Below are 17,113 nucleotides of genomic sequence, written 5' to 3' on the forward strand. Positions count from 1 at the left end.
ATATACCATGTTTGCAAGAAGCTGCTTAAAATCACTTGACAAAACTTATAAAAAGGTGAGTTGTGTTACACAACACTTAATATTGGATTTCTTGTCTCGTTCTATATAGGCTGTGCCAAACCCAAAGATATCCCGGTCCGATATCTCGCATCCGATACAGACAGGTACCCTGAGTTGCTCTTTAAATGAGTCAGACAGTTCAGTTGCCTGTGGTAATGGAATTAATCATGTGTATTATCAAACTCTCTTCCAGCTTCATTGTGACCACGGAAGGTTGCAAGGTTGTGTTGCCCTGTGGGATCGAAATCCATTTCCCACCTGAGGCGCTTTCTCTGGCAGTGATCACATGCAGAGTGATCTCCCCTGACCCACAGCAGGTGAAACTAACGCATCATGACTTTTTACTGAGCCAGGTCCTGGAACTTCTACCGCACGGGATACAGTTTGAAAAGGTACTAGCTGAAATCTCCATACCTTGTCTGGCATTGCTCATGGTACATTGGCTGATGATCTTTTGCTAGGAGAAGAAGGATCAAACCCTAGATTTTACTTTATTCTGATGTAAAGTTGGATTTTCTACTTGAGGCTACAATTCATGCTAAACTCACTTGATTTAGAGTTTAATTGTCACCAGGAATATTTGTTAATACAGTTTCAATAGTTGGTAACCTTTATTTTTCTCTTCAGATTTTTTTATATCTGAGAAATGTGATGGACATATGTTAGTGGAAGAGTGTATCAGCAGACATTGCTCGTTATAAAGATTTTTTTCAATAGCTCACTCCCCTCTTCTTTCTAAGCTCCATCTATCTATGACTACGATGCTTTTCTCTATGGTTTTTCACGAAATAGTCCTCCTTCCGAAGCTTGTTCCTGCAGTATTACTACCTAGCCTCAACTGGGACATTAGAGCTGAAAATGTTGCTGGAAAAGCGCAGCAGGTCAGGCAGCATCCAAGGGACAGGAGAATCGCCGATTCTCCTGTTCCTTGGATGCTGCCTGATGTGCTGCGCTTTTCCAGCAACACATTTTCAGCTCTGATCTCCAGCATTTGCAGTCCTCACTTTCTCCTCAGTTGGGACATTAGTCTTATTTTGAAGCTTTCTTTAGCTGCTGCTAAATTTTGAGACAAAAACAGTGGTGTGGTTGCAAAGATCGCTGAAGCAATGTTAAATTATCCACACAGTGTGTCTGAGGACGAGGAGGACTGGCCAGCCCCACACCAGCCCTGGCTCATCCTTCCTGACAGTGTCTAAATACCAGAACTTCCTGAATCCAGAATTTTCCTTGCTATCCACATTATTGATCATTGTGTTAAGAACATATTCCTGTCCTACCTTTTTGGCAGTTAGTGAGTTTGAGATTGGGTGTCTTTCCAGATATTATTTTTTCCGTAACATCATCTATTTTATGTGAGATTGCTTGTGATTGCCTATCTTTTGAGGATTAAAAAAAAACCCCAAATATCATCAATCATTTCTCGTAGTTCAGACTCTTTATTTTAATCTTTCTGGATTAACAAGTCCTTATTCAGACCTTCTCCTTCATTGGTGTTCTCGCTCGACTCGATATATAGTATTCGCTAATCTTTGCAACAGTCCCACACACTCTACTTCTCTTACACTGTCTAATATTTTGTTTTCCAAGCAAACCTCCACACTGCTGCTCTTCTACCAAAGCTCCTCCGATCTCTGCAAGTCACTCTGAAGACCACTTAGCCTTGCTCCCTTTCTCTGTCAGCGCTCAAAGGCTTCTTTGAACCCCACATATCCCGCAGAAGGCCTTCAGACACCTAACTCTGACTTCCTGCGCAGTGCTTACTGTCTTTTGCAAACCGCTTTGAGATTTATTTCAGTCAGCAAGTACCACTGAAGTGCTGGTGTTATTCTAGCACAATTAGTTTGGGGTGTCCCTACACTCTATGGACTTCAGTGGTTCAAGAACACAGCTCACCATCCTCTCCAGGGGGATTAGGAATGGGTAATGGATGCTGACCCAGCCATCGATACCCCCGTGACCGAGTGAAAAGAAACTACATGCAAGAAGTGAAATGATTATGACGAAATCACAATGCCATAGAATGGGAAACGCGGTGCAGAAAATTTGGTTTGGAATTTGCCGTTGGGGAATTGTTTACCGGTTGTGATTAAGTTCAGCCTTTTTAGATCTGATGACAGTTAGCATGAAGTGGACACCTGAATGGTTAGGGGTATGCATTGTGCAACTATTGAATGAGGCTGATCAGAGGGTCTGCATATTGTTGTTTTTTTTTAAAAAACCTCATTGTTTTGAAAAGCAAGTTTTCGGCTGATTACACAAATTTCTACTTGTGCATCGACAGGAAGTACTCATCTGGATGCCGTACATTCCTCCTCAGTCTGACCATCAAAGGGAACTTGTGATCCGAACGTTCAGTGAGAGCTGGAGTGACTTGGATACTAAGGTGTTTGAGGTATGTTGCTGACCGTGGGGCCAGTCAGTTATGTTCACATTTTTTGAAAGTGTCTTTAAAGTGGGAAGCTTGTTTTGGTGATTTGTCCTTTTAAATGTTATAAAGGCGACATCCATTTGCTTATTGGTATCTCTCGTTACCCTTGGTTACCATAATTTATGTTGTCAAAACAATAATTAGAGACCACATCCTTAATATTGACCATGTCAAGCCATTTCACCTTGCCCAGAATAGTAGTTAGGAGAAAGTGAGGACTGCAGATGCTGGAGATTAGAGTCAAAGATTGTGGTGCTGGAAAAGCACAGCTGGTCAATCGGCATCCAAGGAGCAGGAGACTCTACATTTCAAACATACGTGCTTCATCAGGAGTTCCTGATGAAGTGCTTATGCTCGAAATATCGACTCTCCTGCTCCTCGGATACTGCCTGACTGGCTGTATCCAGCACCACACTCTTCGACCCAGAATAATAGTTTCAGAGGACATGGCTTGCCTGTGCTCAGAGTTAGATTCATTAAAGATAAATGGACAGTCACAATGTTTGATTGAATGAGTGGCTAATCTGTGTGGAATATCCTCTCCGGGGAAGCTATTAGTATTCAAGCTGTGTGAAGACACAGTAGATGCACCCTTTAAAGGTCAAACCAGCTATGAGTGTATCAGTCTGATTTTTCCCAAATCGAACCAATGCCTGAAACACCTCTTACTGAAGAGGGACAAGGATGACTGTGTCTCATACTGGGGTGAGTGCAGGCCTGTGTACAAACTGTGCACACATCTCAGCCATGCACCCAATGGAGAGAGAGACCAGGCAAAGGTGGTGTTAGTATTAGCTGGGAAAGGATTGGGCGGTGGCTGTATTCTGTTTTTGTCAGATGCTTGTGCCAGCCCAAGAGTTGCACATTGATATGAATGCATTTGTAAAGGGAATGTAATGACTGGGTGACGTGGTGGCTCTGTGGTTAGCACTGCTGCCTCACAGTGGCAGGGACCCGTGTTCGATTCCAGCCTTAGGTGACTGTCTTGTGTGGAGTTTGCCCAGTCTGGGTGCCCCAGTTTCCTTCCACAGTTGAAAGATGTGCAGGTTAGGATTGACCATGCTAAGATTGTCCTGTAATGTCTTTGGATGCAGAGATTAGGTGGATTAAGCATTATTACTGTAGGTTAAGAGGATAGCAATGGGGGTGGATCTGGGTAGGATGCTCTCCGAAGGGTCCCTTTGGACTCAATTAGCAGAGATTCTACACTTGTATATTTTATAGAATCCTTGGAAGTGTGGAAACAGGCCATTTGGCCCAACAGGCCCATACCAACCCTCCGAAGAGTAAACCACCCAGACCCATTCCCCTATCCTGTTACTCTACATTTCCCCTGACTAATGCTACCTAGCCTATATATCCCTGAACACTGGTCAATTTGGCATGGCCAGTTCACCTAACCTGCACACCTTTGGGCTGTGGGAGGAAACTGGAACACCCAGAGGAAACCCATACAGACAAGGGGAGATAACTGATAAATTCGAGCTTTCTAAGGGCTGCTGAACTGTGACTAAGAAATTAGTACTGTGAAAATACAGGTCAGTTTCATGGATGTATTTTATAATGGATCCTTCTGAGAGGTGTCGGTGAGTTGCACAGGTTTACTTCACTAGTAAACTACTTCACAGTTAGCACTGCTGCCTCACAGCACCAGGGTCCGAGGTTCAATTCCAGCCTCAGGCCACTGTCTGTGTGGAGTTTGCACATTCTCCCCATGTCTGCGTGGGTTTCCTCCGGGTGCTCCGGTTTCCTCCCACAGTCACAAAGATGTGCAGATCAGGTGAATTGGCCATGCTAAGTTGCCCATAGTGTTAGGAGCATTAGTCAGAGGGAAATGCGTCTGGGTGGGTTACTCTTCGGAGAGTTGGGGTGGACTTGTTGGGCCGAAGAGCCTATTTCCACACGAGGGAATCTAGTCTAGTCTAATCTAAACATTATCATCAACTTCTTGAACAACAATTTATGTGAAAAACTATTATGTGGTATGTGAACTGGTTAAAACTTTGCAGTTGTGAATGCAGCTTTGGGTTAGTATGCGATTAGCAATATTCATGCATTGCCATCTGGAACATTCAACCCAAATGCTTTTGAGACAAAATCACTGAGTCACCACATTTAAACAACACATTAAGGACCAGCTATTTGGTTTTATTTAGTTGCAGAACTTTACTGCAATTGCTTGCTTCTGGTTTTGGTCCAATGTGGGCTGTGTGTCTTTCTCTGGTAGTCAGTCATGTGATGCTGCAGTGAGTCTCCTTTTATTTTGTTTGCACTACATTGCTGCAGAATTCTTCAAGGGGTAGCCATGGTGATGGAGTTCCCATGGTTACAGGAGTTTGCTGGTGCCAAGAGCCAAAATATGATGGATGTTTGCCTTCTATATGTAGAAGAAATTCTGTTCTCCATTACAGACATAGCATTGTGTCTTCCATACTGCTCTGTGTCCATTGATTAATTGACCTCGTAGCGTCTCGGGGTGAGGCGAAGGGGGGTGGGGAAGAAACATTAAATATTATAAGAAAGAAAAAACCTTGGAGCCACATTCTTAATTCCAATGGTTTCTTGCATGTGCTTTCAATTTCTCCTTCAGCAAATTATAAAGTCTGCAACACAGCATGTGCTGTGCAGGAGAGATTGTGTCTCATTTTTGATTTTTATTTTTGAGCTTGCATCTTGAAAAATCAGCTGAAGTTTTGTGGGCTGAATGTAATGAGTTTCAGCAGGGTAACAGTAATGCAACAGGCAACGCCCAGCTTGTCCTGTGTTCCATCCTCTCTCTCTTCTGTGATTAGGTATCAGTATCAGATGGAGGGTGGCGGAACATTATGGGGGCACACCGTGACCTGGAAGGATTTCCAAGTGCTTGATTTTTAAAGGACTAACATCAATGCACCAAGCGTTCAGCTGCCCAGCAGTTCAGAGGAGGGGCAGTGCTGTGTGAGGGAGGGGGTGCCTATAATCTCTGGTTCGACTCTGCCAACTCCTGTGTCAGCTGCCCACTTGGCTACCACCCAGGGAATAGAGATGGCAATCACAGTTGATTCTCCATGCGCAATCCCCTCCCAGCTCCCTACTCCCACTTCATTGTCTGCCAGGAGCAGTGGGAGAGCAAGGTGACCTCAGGGAATGATGCCAGCAAATGGCTTGTCCTCCTCTAGGTTGTGAGTGAATGGGAAGAGGCACTATCTCGTGCTGATATTGGTGTTTTGCAGTGCAGGAAATTGCAGTGCAATACCGTTGGCATTGAAGGGGCTCAACATCCTTGTCTTCAAGTAATAGACTCTGAAGTCCTCATGGCATCCAATCCCTGTTTCACCTCTGGTCAAGTAAGGAGCTGGTCTGGATCATCTTGATCCTGTTTTGACCCTTCACTAAAAGATGTCTGTTGAACAATGAGGTTTTCTGCTGCCAGGGCTTCCCCATTCTGGAGGACAATCAGGGAGATTCAAGCCAGTCTTTTCTGTACTACAATGCATCATTAGCTCGATCCACACTTTGGCATCTTTTCCTTACCGATGTCAAGACTCCACTCTTTAGTGGATAGGCCCCATCACTAAGTGTCCATCTCTCCATTGGCAGTGCTAGGGTGAGTAGCTGAGATGCTTGGAAGTGCTTGAGGATGCGGGTGTCATGGCAACTTCAAGTGTGCTGAGCACAAACCTGCATGATCCTCTGTCCATGGTCATATATAAGTTGTATTCAGCGAGTGAAAATTCTTTGAGTTCATGAATACTCCTGGCTGACCTACCAGTGCCTTGATGGCCACAGATGATGATGACTCCCTGCTCTTTGGGGGAATGAGGCTACATCTCTAAACCCTGTGGCTGTCTCCTCCTGGTTGTTCTTATCTGTTGTGCCGTTCATGAAGTGAGTCTCTGTGGTTACCTCGATGGGCTCGGACCTGCCAGATGCTGCAAGTCCTGACCGTGAGACATGAATGTCACCTTGAGAGTGACAGAGCTGGTCACCAGTACAGTTGAGACATATCCCACCCACCTACCCAGTCAGCATCTTGCACTGGGACCCTTCTGTCTCCAGGGAGAGAGACAGCCAGCACACGCACTGATGCTGCAACAGCTCCTGGACAGTTGTGGTGCCACCTGCATATTTGGCCTGCAGGGTAAATTCTTCTTCTCGAACAGATCCCCACTGATGGTGAATGGTGGATCCCGCCCCAGTGAGCTGCTCAGCCAGGTTCAGATATCCATGTGCTCGGCTGTCTCCTTTCAGTTTTCCTTGAGTCCTCCTCCTCAATATTGGAGGCATCTCCACTGGACCGTGCAATGTCTGCAGGGTACACAGTCCATTTCTCTTTCGAGTTTGATCCTTTCCCTTTAAGGACCCTCTGTGGCTGTGACCTTCCAGAATCGAGACCCTCTTTCAGGTGCAGCTGTGCTGTGCATTACCTTTTCGGAAAGTCAGGCCAAGACCGGCAACTGTCTCCCCGGAGCGGCAGCATCTTCTCAGAGTGAATTCCTCAGTCCACGAAATTCTGCATCAATTTTCCCCACCCCCTCGCCAACCAACCAAACCTGGTTTGGCCTGTGTGTTTCCTCAAAAGGTAGGAAGCATTTGCAGTTCAATTGCTTTAATTAGCTCTCAGTTGTCATTGTCTGAAAAGTGGACAGGCCTCCGTTCCTTTTACCCGGATTATGGTGGTGGTTGGAATACCACTTGCGTTCCTGTAAAATCCAGTCAGAGTACAGTCAGGAAACAGACCCTTCAGTCCCACTCATCTATGCCGACCAGATATCCTAACCTAATCTAGTCCCACTTGCCAGCATCCGGCTCATATCCTTCCAAATCCTTCCTATTCATAAACCCATCCAGATGTCTTTTAAATGTTGTAATTGTACCAGCCTCCACCACTTCCTCTGGCAGCTCATTCCATACATGCACCATCCTCTGTGTGAAAAATTGCCCCGTCAGTTCCTTTTAAATTTTTCCACTGACACCCTAAATCTATGCCCTCTAGTTCTGGATCCCCCCCACCCCTCTGCCACCCCAGCAAAAATACCTTGTCTTTTTATCCTATCCATGGCCCTCATAATTTTATAGACCTCAGCCTCCGACGCTCCAGGGAAACCAGCCCCAGCCTATTCAGCCTCTCCCTATAGCTCAAATCCTCCAACCTGGAAACATGCTTGTAAATCTTTTCTGAACCCTTTCAAGTTTCACAACATCCTTCCTCTAGGAGAGAGACCAGGATTGCACGCAATATTCCAGAAGTGACTTAACCAATGTCCTGTAGAGCTGCAACATGACCTCCCAACTCCTGTACTCAATGCTTTGTCCAATAAAGGAAAGCATACCAAATGCCGCCTTCACTATCCTATCTACCTGAGACTCCACTTGCAAGGAACTATGAACCTGCACTCCAAGGTTTCTTAGTATTGGTAGATTTACTCGATGTTGGGCTTATGTCTTTACACTGTGCAGTCACTTTCTTTCCCTTTACAGTCACAGTACCTGGCCTGCTGCAGCGTACTCCATTTCTCTTGGTTCCTTGTCATTTCGCGACTGAAGGAGAATAAATGTACCGTCCCCCTTGAGGGAACCAGACTGTTCTCCTCTGTGGATCCTAACATCAAGGTGACCTTTCCAGCTGGGGCAGTGACTGAGTCTCGCAAGGTGAAGATGCAGGTTGGTGGATCAAATTAAATTCAACGTCCTTTTAGTCCAGTAACGAATGCTTTGCTGTGCTTTTGGTTGTGCCTCCGTGTATCCTTTTGCTTGACCAGGCACCCTCTTACAATTGCCTTAAAAATGTAAATGCAGGTGTTGCCGGTTGCTGCAGGGGACCTGCATGAGCTGCTACAGGATCAGGATTCAATGGCAAGTCCTTTGCTCTGTTTGTCACAGAATACGACTGACAACTTCCTGAAACCAGTCAAGATTCAGCTTCCATTACCAAGTGGGGTCACAGGTCAGTGTTTTAGTAACACAGTAGAAGTGAATGTTAAGACAGCAGCCTGTTTAAAAGGTTCAGTGATGAGAACAGCCTTGTTTCATCTCTGCCCAGAAGTAAATTTGAACAGAACAATTTAAAAGACTGCAAAGACTGAGGTGTAAACGCCCTTTCAGAGGGGGCAGATGAGTTGAGAAGGTGATTTTCTTTGACATTTCATTGGCTGTGGGGATTGCGTGCCCCTAATTCCCTCGAAGTGGCTCAATGTGACTTCTATCTTTGAATGCTGCTGTGCTGTTTGGAACTTTGACTTTGCATCAGTGAAGGAATGTCCAATGCAATTCCAGGTCAGTACAGTGCGTGAAATTGAGGGGACCTTGCAGGGGTTGGGGGTTCCTGCTGACTCTTGTCCTTCTAGATGGCAGAAGTCACTTTTGGAAGGTACGGCTGAAAGAACCTGGGAGAGTTGCTTCAGTGCATCGTATAGTTGGTACATCCTGGCACTTACTGTGCAACAGTAGTGGAGGGAGTGAACGTTGAGGCTTGGGGATAGGGTGACAATTAAGCAGGTTTCTTTGAGCTGGATGATATCAAGTTTCTTGAGTGTTGTTGCAGTTGTACTCCTCCAGGAAGTCAGGAGTGTTCCATTGTACTACTGAGACTTTGGAAGGCAGGAGGCAAGTTACTTACTGCATAACTCCCACATACTGGCCTGCTCTTGTAGCCATATGGCTTATGTGGCTGTTCAGTTAAATTTCTGGTCATTGATAATACTGGATGGTTGGAGATTTGATGATGGTCATCCTTCTTTTAAATTCACTTCTGGGATATAGGTGTGACAGGCTGTCCAGAATTTATTTCCCATTCCCTTGCTGCCCTTGAGAAGATGGTGGTTAGTTGTCTTCCGCAACTGTAGCAGCCCATTTAGTGTCCATCCACTTTGCTGTTAGGGAGGGAGTTCTCTCACTTTGACCCAGTAACATAAAATATGATAACCATTAATCCTCCATAAACCTCTTTTTTTTTTTTTTTTCCCCCCCTCCTTTTGTGATGCAGACACACACGAATGACCTGGACTTTCTGCTTTATTTTAGAGCAATTGTCTCAAAATTGATCAAATCAAGCAATTTAGTAATTGTGGGAATTTTGAGGGTGGACTACTTTTTTGGACCAAATCAAGTTTCCACCATCTTTTGTACAATGGTTTTTTTAAAAAAAATAATCATGAAAGCTAGCTTCTTCTATCTTGCTGGTTTTCCACACTCTCCCTTTCTTCCCCCCCCCCCCCCCCACACCCCCCCACCACCACCACCTCCATTAGTAGCGTTGTAGCAAGTTACCCACTCTTGAATATGTGCTGGGATCTTTCTAAAGTAAACGTTTGTTTACAATTATATTCTAATCACTACCTGGCTGTGCTGTTTCCTGGCAGAATTGGCATTTAGCAACAGAAACAAAATAGTTTGTGCCAAGGTTGATGACTAAGCCCATGGCAAAAAACTCCAACTAATTTGCCTTTTGGGATTTTTAAAATCTCTTATACTGATGTCATGAAACTTATCACATTGGGAAGGACTTGTTACTCATATTTTCCATAATGAATGTTTGGAATATGTTCAGCTTGTTTTGGTTCAGTGAGCATCTTCAATGAATCTCTGACTTCCTTACTATTATGTTTTGCAGTCACAGCTGTACTTTTTTTCCATGTCTTGCTTTGTTCTGTCATCCTTGTAATTTTTCTGAATATCTCTATTCATTTTGAGAAACTCCTGAAACAATAGCTCAACAGGTTTTTGTGACTATTTGGTTAATTGATTTAGGACCCTGCCTTCTTAGAGTTTGGCTATTTACTTTGAGTGCGCTACATTATAATTTTAAGGACGTTTAACTTGTCCTTTTTATTCAAATGTAATTGAATGAACTCTTCCTTAAGCATTGCTGAAAAATGACACATCTGTCAAATATTTTTCTTCTTGCACTCATTACTGTGAAAGAATTCTAATTTAAGGGGGAAAACTAACGTGAAACTGTATGAGAGGAGAGTGCCAACAGCTGAGATGCATGCGCCTTGGGAATTAAATGTATTAAAAAAAACTGCCATGCTTTGTTTAAATTTTAAGCAAGGCAGGTTTAAACTCTTTCTTCAGATTCAACAATTTGTTTTGGTTTATTCTTGACGTTTGCTATTTCTGAATCCCAGCTTATACTAAATTTGATTTTCTGTGGTTGGTATCTCCATAGGATGCAGGAGGTTTCATCTGTTCCATGGAATTTGAGTCACGTACCATTACAAAGACAAGATGCACAATTATGCATGGCATTTACTGAAATAGACTCCAAAAAACCTCGGATCCTCTAACAAAATAACTTGGCTAATTTTGCACGTACTTAGTGTGTTGCATAAGGAAACCCTATCTTCTTCCTTATTAATCTGCTCTCTGTCTAGCAACAGTAAATGTCCTTTATGAAAGGAGTTTGGATACAGGCCTTCTACACAAAGCAATGTATTAATTAGTACAAATTCTGTCAGTGATGCCATAAAGGTAGTTCTATTAGAATTAGTACTTCTATTTTTAACAAAAGCTTAAAAAAAGCCTTTTTTAAAAATTAAACTCTGTTCCAGGTTTAAACTTGGACCGTTCCAAATTGCACTTGCTTCATGGGGATCCAGAAGTCCAAGACTGGAAGGACATTACAAATCAGGTGGTGCTGGAATTCACTCACCTTTATGCTCTTTTTGAAGTGGACCATTTCTCATGGTAAGATCTGTGAAGATTCCCTCTTTATTCTGAGTTTTCAACTTTGGCATTTTTCATCTGTTCTTTCTTCCAAGGTGTTGAAGGGTGTAAACAAGAAACAAGAGTAGGCCCCTCAGACCTTCGAGCCTAATCTGCCATTCAAGGAGGTTGTTGCTGATCTGATCTTAACCTCGACTGTACACTTCTGCATGTCCCTAGTAGTCTTTCATCCCCTTGCTAATCAAGAATCTCTCTCCACATTAAAAACACGTAGAGATTTGGCATCCACTTTCTTTAAAAGAAAATACTTCCACAGACACTCAACCTTAGGGCAGCATGGTGGCACAGTGGTTAGCACTGCTGCCTCACAGCGCCAGAGACCCGGATTTGATTCCAGCCTCTGGCAGCTGTCTGTGTGGAATTCCCTCCGGGTGCTCCGGTTTCCTCCCACAGTCCAATGATGTGCATGTTAGGTGGACTGACCATTCTAAACCGTGTGCACAGGGATGTGCAGGCTAAGTGCATTAGCCATGGGAAATGCAGCGTTACAGGGAAGGGGGTGAGTCTGGGGGGAATGTTCCCCGGACGGTCAATGTGGACTCGATGGGCTGAATGGCTTGTTTCCACACTGTAGGGATTCCATGATTCAGAGAGAAAATTGTTTGCTCATTTCTGTCTTAAATGAGCAAACCATTGTTTATAAACTATAACCCCAGTTATAGATTCCCCATCATAGAATCCCTACAGTGTGGAAACCCTATTACTCTACATTTACCCCTGATTAATGCAGCTAACCTGCAGATCCCTGAACACTACGGGCAATTTAGCATGGCCAATTCCCCTGACCTGCACATCTTTGGATTGTGGGAGGAAACCAGAGCACCCAGTGGAAATCCATGCAGACACTTCCGTATCCAACTGGTCAAGTCTCCTCAGAATCCTTCATGTTTCATACATGTCACCTCTGATACTTCTGAATTCCGGAGGAGATAGGCCTAGCCTGTCTAGCTTTTCCTCATAAGGAAAGGAGTGGCAAACAGCAGGTCATAGTGGGTTTAAGATGATGCTGGGAGATTGGGATTGAGTTAATACTGTGTTGTAACCTTTATGAGGGTAATCCATGAGTAAGGCAGCACAGCAACATTTCAGGATCCTATTGAGGAATAAACTGTTAACTGTGAGATTTGGAGTGGTAAACCTGCCATTGACATTTTGCCACTTAACTTCTGGTAATTTAAGAAAAGGTTCACAAGGCACCAACTGGGCGGGTCGAGAGAATTTGACCGGTGAATTATGCTTGTATGTTGAGTGGAATGTAGATTGCAGATGTGAATGTGTGCACACTCATAGGTGGTTCGGCCTGGCTGTTAACTACCTTCCCAAACATTCTCTGACCATAGCTGGATCTCATTGTGGGTCTAATTTGGGTACATCATGTAGGGGGCAAATTGAAGTTTCTTAAGTGGAATTCTCAGTCGTTGGTTTGGAAACTCTTAAGCTGGGGATAAGTTTTCACGGATGTCAGTCGTTTTCTTGATTTGATTCATGGGATGTGGGAATCTCCGGCTTGGCCAGCATTTATTGCCTATCCCTAAGTGCACATAGGGCAGTTAAGAATCAACCACATTGCTGTGGGCTTGGAGTCACATGTAGGCCGGACCAGGTAAGGATGGCAGCTTCCTTCTCTAAAGGACATTAGTGAACCAGATGCATTTTCCCAACAATTGACAATGGATTCATAGTCATCATGAGACTCTTAATGCTAGTTTTTTTTTGTTGAATTCAAATTCCACCATCTACCATCGCAGGATTTGAAACCGAGATCCTCAGACCTTGTCTGCCACCTAACCAAAGAAAAACAAACCAAAGTAATCCTCCAGTATATAATGGAGACTGTTTGTTTCATTAATGGAGTCCCTCTTATAACACTGTAGCTCCAAAGGTCATTTGGAAAGTGCAATTTTAAAAACATTTTCTGATTAATAGCCTTGGGCATAATTCTGTTTCATTGTGTGTTCATTGTCAATGTAAGTAGGTGCCCAGGAATGTCAGCTGAATATAAATTTGACATAAAACGCTATTCTGTTATGGAAGGGAACCAATTTGTTTGACCCATGATTGCAGTTAAATAACTGCATAAAAATTCATCACAATTCTGGATATGATAAAAGTAGCTGGTTCTGTGGTAAAATACTTCAAAGACCATTGTGTCTTGACTAGAGTTGACTAAGATTCCCAAAGAAAAATGCTATTCATAGCAATGGGTGGAGCTGCAAAATAAACCATTTGACTTATTTCCAGGAAAGTGTGATGACTGCAGAGCAAAATATGTGCTTGATATTTGTGCTTTAGCTGCTTTTTAACTGGATAATGAATGCTATATGTTTTATCAAGTTAATTTTTCAAGTTAGTGGCTACAAAACGGCAGTGACTACACTTCAAAAGTAACTTGCATAGTCTGAGGTATTTGAGACAACTGTAGATGAGAGAAATGTAACCCCTGAGAATGTGTGGGAGGGGAAAGGCACAGTCTTGGATTTTTCAAGAATAATTATATTCCACATCATACGGTCAAGCTTCTGAATCCACCTCCCTCTTTCTTGAAACAAAAAAAGTCTTTAATCATAAAGTGACCCAAACAAATTTATTTTTTCATCTCCTTATTCCTCAGATTACAAAGTGTCCCTCTTTGAGCATCTCCGACAATTTCTTGGAGAAAGCATGTTTTTTGTGAAACAATCTGACAACTAGTGACTTGTCAATCCACTTTTTTTTAACTTTTGAAATCCCCTTCGTTTCTCACATTTCCTTTTCCTGACAAAGCCAACCTTCAATATTATTTTCTGAGCCACACCCTTTCATGCATGTACATTCTCCCAAATAAAATGGTCATCCACATAAAATATGGGTAAATTTCTCAGATTGCCCTTTGTAAAGTGTTTCCTTTAGAATTTTAAATAAATACACCCTTGTCTACAGTTTCTAAACCTACCAAAGTCTCTGTCTCAGAGGCTAAGAAACTTTGTTTTCTTGGCTTCCCACGCCGTTTATTATTCTTTCCCACGAAGAACCTTATAAGCCTTTGCTGTACAAAAATATCAATCTGGAAGATTGGCAGTGAAGTATCACTGAAAGGGACTGGCTTCATGTCTGCTGGATGAACCGAGGCTGGAAACTTGAGTGTGCACTTCTCCGAATTTAATTTCTTCCACAATTTTTACTCCCAAGACTTCCTCAACAGCAGCATATTTCATCAGAGTACTCCGTTACATAACTGGTATTTCTTGCTTACCCACTGGAGACGTCTCGCCACCTCTGATGCCTAATTGAGCTGTGATGCTCTTCGATTACCACTAGTGTTAACTCATTCTTGATCTGCAATAGCTTTTATCAATTTTCTTCAGCTAGTTCCCTCTATTACTGCAGGCACTAGCAGTACTCCGGGAACCTCTACATGGAAGAGGTCACTGCTCCCTCTTATGAGGTCGCCCATGATCCCTCACGCAAGACATTCACCCGCACCCTTATGGTGCATCTCCAAGTTTGCTCTATTTAGATTAAACTCGAGTGCACAATCTGGTGAGTACATCACTTACGCACCTCCACAGCTGCTGAGGGAAAGATGTGTCCCATGCCTCTGACACTCTAAGAGGACAGCTGGAGATGAGGTACCTGCTCAGCCTCGTGTGCCCCTGTTCTCAGCTATAAGGGACATGCTCAACCTACAGAGCCAGGCATAGGGACATCAGGCAGGTTCAGGCAATGTCGACTGGAATATAATGTGAGGGATCCAACAACATTCTCGTGATAGTGATGATTGTAACATGTGAACACTTGATTGTCTCCATGGAAAGGGCACTGGCAACCCAGGTGCAGAACACTGATTGGCTTTCAGATGTGTATTCGACCTGCATTCTATGTGTTTAGCCGTGAATGCTCGTAGCAACCCCACCTCCTGACCCCTTTTGTACCCATCTGGCTCTCTATCTTCCCTAACATCATGTTGACCTTATATACTTCGGGCATGTAACAACAACAGCACTTGTCAAAGTGACTGACAGGACCTTTCAGGATTAGAACACGGCATGTGATGGTGTGAAAAGGGAGCCTGGTTTGCCTGCCTTCTGCAGTACTCAATGAAAGAGTGGTCAGATTGGAAGTGCGGCTGTGTTTCCCAGGGAAACCTGACTAAAACCTTCTATTTAAAAAATGCCGAGCTCCTCTGATTTGGTGAAAAAAAGAGGGACCAGAGGGCCGACATACATGAGATTTCCATTCCTCAGAAAATTCGACCCAGTATTTAGTTAATACTTAGACTACCCATTTGCACTAACATCTACCTGTATTGCTTAACACCCCAAACCTTATACCTTTCTTCCCGCATTATCTCCCTCGTCACCAGGTTCAGTCTATTCTTCCAGGTCATTTCACAATGTTTCATAATCATCACTCTGTGTCAAACTCCTCTTAATCCCAAATTTCTCCTTCCTTCAGTCCAGAAAACTTCCAGCTTTGTGCTGTCATTCAATCCAATGCTCACATTTTGCAGCATGTTCTTATCGAATAGAAAAAAAGAACTTCTGTTTACTTCCAAAAGCACCTCCCATGCCATTTTTTTGTTTTTGGATAAAGTATGATCATTTTTACATTAGCGAATGAATGACCAGATTTAAGTCCAAAGATTTTTCACAAGAAGCAAACGAGCGAACATAACGAGCAAGTGTAGGCCATTTGTCCCCACAAACCTGCCCTGCCTTTCATCAGTATCATGGCTGTTCTGCTGTAGGCCTCAATTCCTCTTACAGCCAGCTTTTCAAAGCCATCAATTCCCCAATATTTAAAAAGTTTACCTATGTCCTCTTTAAATACTTTGTAATCTATCATCCACAACACTCTGGAGTAGAGAATTCCAGACATTCGCTACCACTATGTTTTCAAAGAGTGTCCCCTTATTCTCTGCCTATGCCCCCTAGTTTGAGATTTTCCCACTGGTGGGAACATCTCAACATCAACCGTGTAAAGCCTCTCAGAATCTTGTGTGTTTCAATTAGATTATCCTCATTCTTCCAAACTCTGATGAATAAAGGCTTTATGTATGTAGTCATTCTTGATAACACTTTCATTCTAGAAATTAACTGAGTGAATTTCTTTTTGAACTGTCTCCAATGTCAGCACATCCTTTCTTAAATGTGGGGACGAACATTGTACACAGTACTTCAGGTGTGACTTCACCCAACAGCCTGTTCAGTTGTAACAAGTCATAATTATTTTTAAACTCTAACTCCAATACTAAAGGCCAAAATTCCATTTCCCTTCTTAATTACTGTTTACCTGCGTGCCAGCATTTTGTTTCACGTGCACAAAGACCCAGATTCCTCTGCGCTATTTTGGATTCTCTATGTATTTAAATAACACCCTCCTTGATTCCATCTACCACACAGTGCATGACCTCACACTTTCCTATATTAAATTTAATCCGACAGTTTGAGTGAATGGGCAAAAATGTATTTGTATCCTCTTGCAGATTCCTTAGGTCCTCATCACATCCCCATTTTTACATTGTTAGTAAATTTAGATATAGTATCTTCTGTTTCCTCCTTCCAAGTAAATAATAGAAGCCCTAGGACTGATCCTCTAGTTATGCCTTTCCAACCTAAAAAAAATCCATTTATCCTGAGTTTGTTTTCTGGGTGTTAACTAATCTTTAGTCCATTACTTCCAACACAGTTTGCTCTTATCTTGCGCAACAACCTTTTATGTGGTACCATATCGAATGCCTTCTGTAAATTCAAAAAACACTACGTATTCTGATTCTATTCTATCTACTCTGCTTGTTATATCCTCAAAGAATTCTAGAACATTTCCCAAACATGATTTCCATTTCTCAAAACAATGTTGACTTTTTATGATTGTGTTAAACTTTTCTAAATGTCCTGCTATTTCTTCCTAAATAATGAACTCTAGCATTTTCCCAACGAC

General features: G+C 43.0%; 1 protein-coding gene across 7 annotated transcripts in view; it reads left to right on the top strand.

Moving 5' to 3' along the window:
* pidd1 (p53-induced death domain protein 1) overlaps positions 1 to 17,113 on the top strand; it is a 73,167-nt gene that overhangs the window by 24,995 nt on the left and 31,059 nt on the right. For all 7 annotated transcript variants that reach the window (XR_011963697.1, XM_072592007.1, XM_072592002.1 and 4 more), the window contains 6 exons: positions 110 to 164; positions 254 to 452; positions 2,342 to 2,452; positions 7,949 to 8,131; positions 8,267 to 8,414; positions 11,020 to 11,155. Coding sequence is in view for 6 of the 7 variants with exons in the window: in XM_072592007.1 (XP_072448108.1) it covers positions 110 to 164; positions 254 to 452; positions 2,342 to 2,452; positions 7,949 to 8,131; positions 8,267 to 8,414; positions 11,020 to 11,155 (832 nt within the window). In the remaining variant the exon portion in view is untranslated. The remainder of the gene's footprint in view (positions 1 to 109; positions 165 to 253; positions 453 to 2,341; positions 2,453 to 7,948; positions 8,132 to 8,266; positions 8,415 to 11,019; positions 11,156 to 17,113) is intronic.

Source organism: Chiloscyllium punctatum, chromosome 22, assembly GCF_047496795.1.
Source record: "Chiloscyllium punctatum isolate Juve2018m chromosome 22, sChiPun1.3, whole genome shotgun sequence".
NCBI classification, from domain to species: Eukaryota; Metazoa; Chordata; class Chondrichthyes; order Orectolobiformes; family Hemiscylliidae; genus Chiloscyllium; species Chiloscyllium punctatum.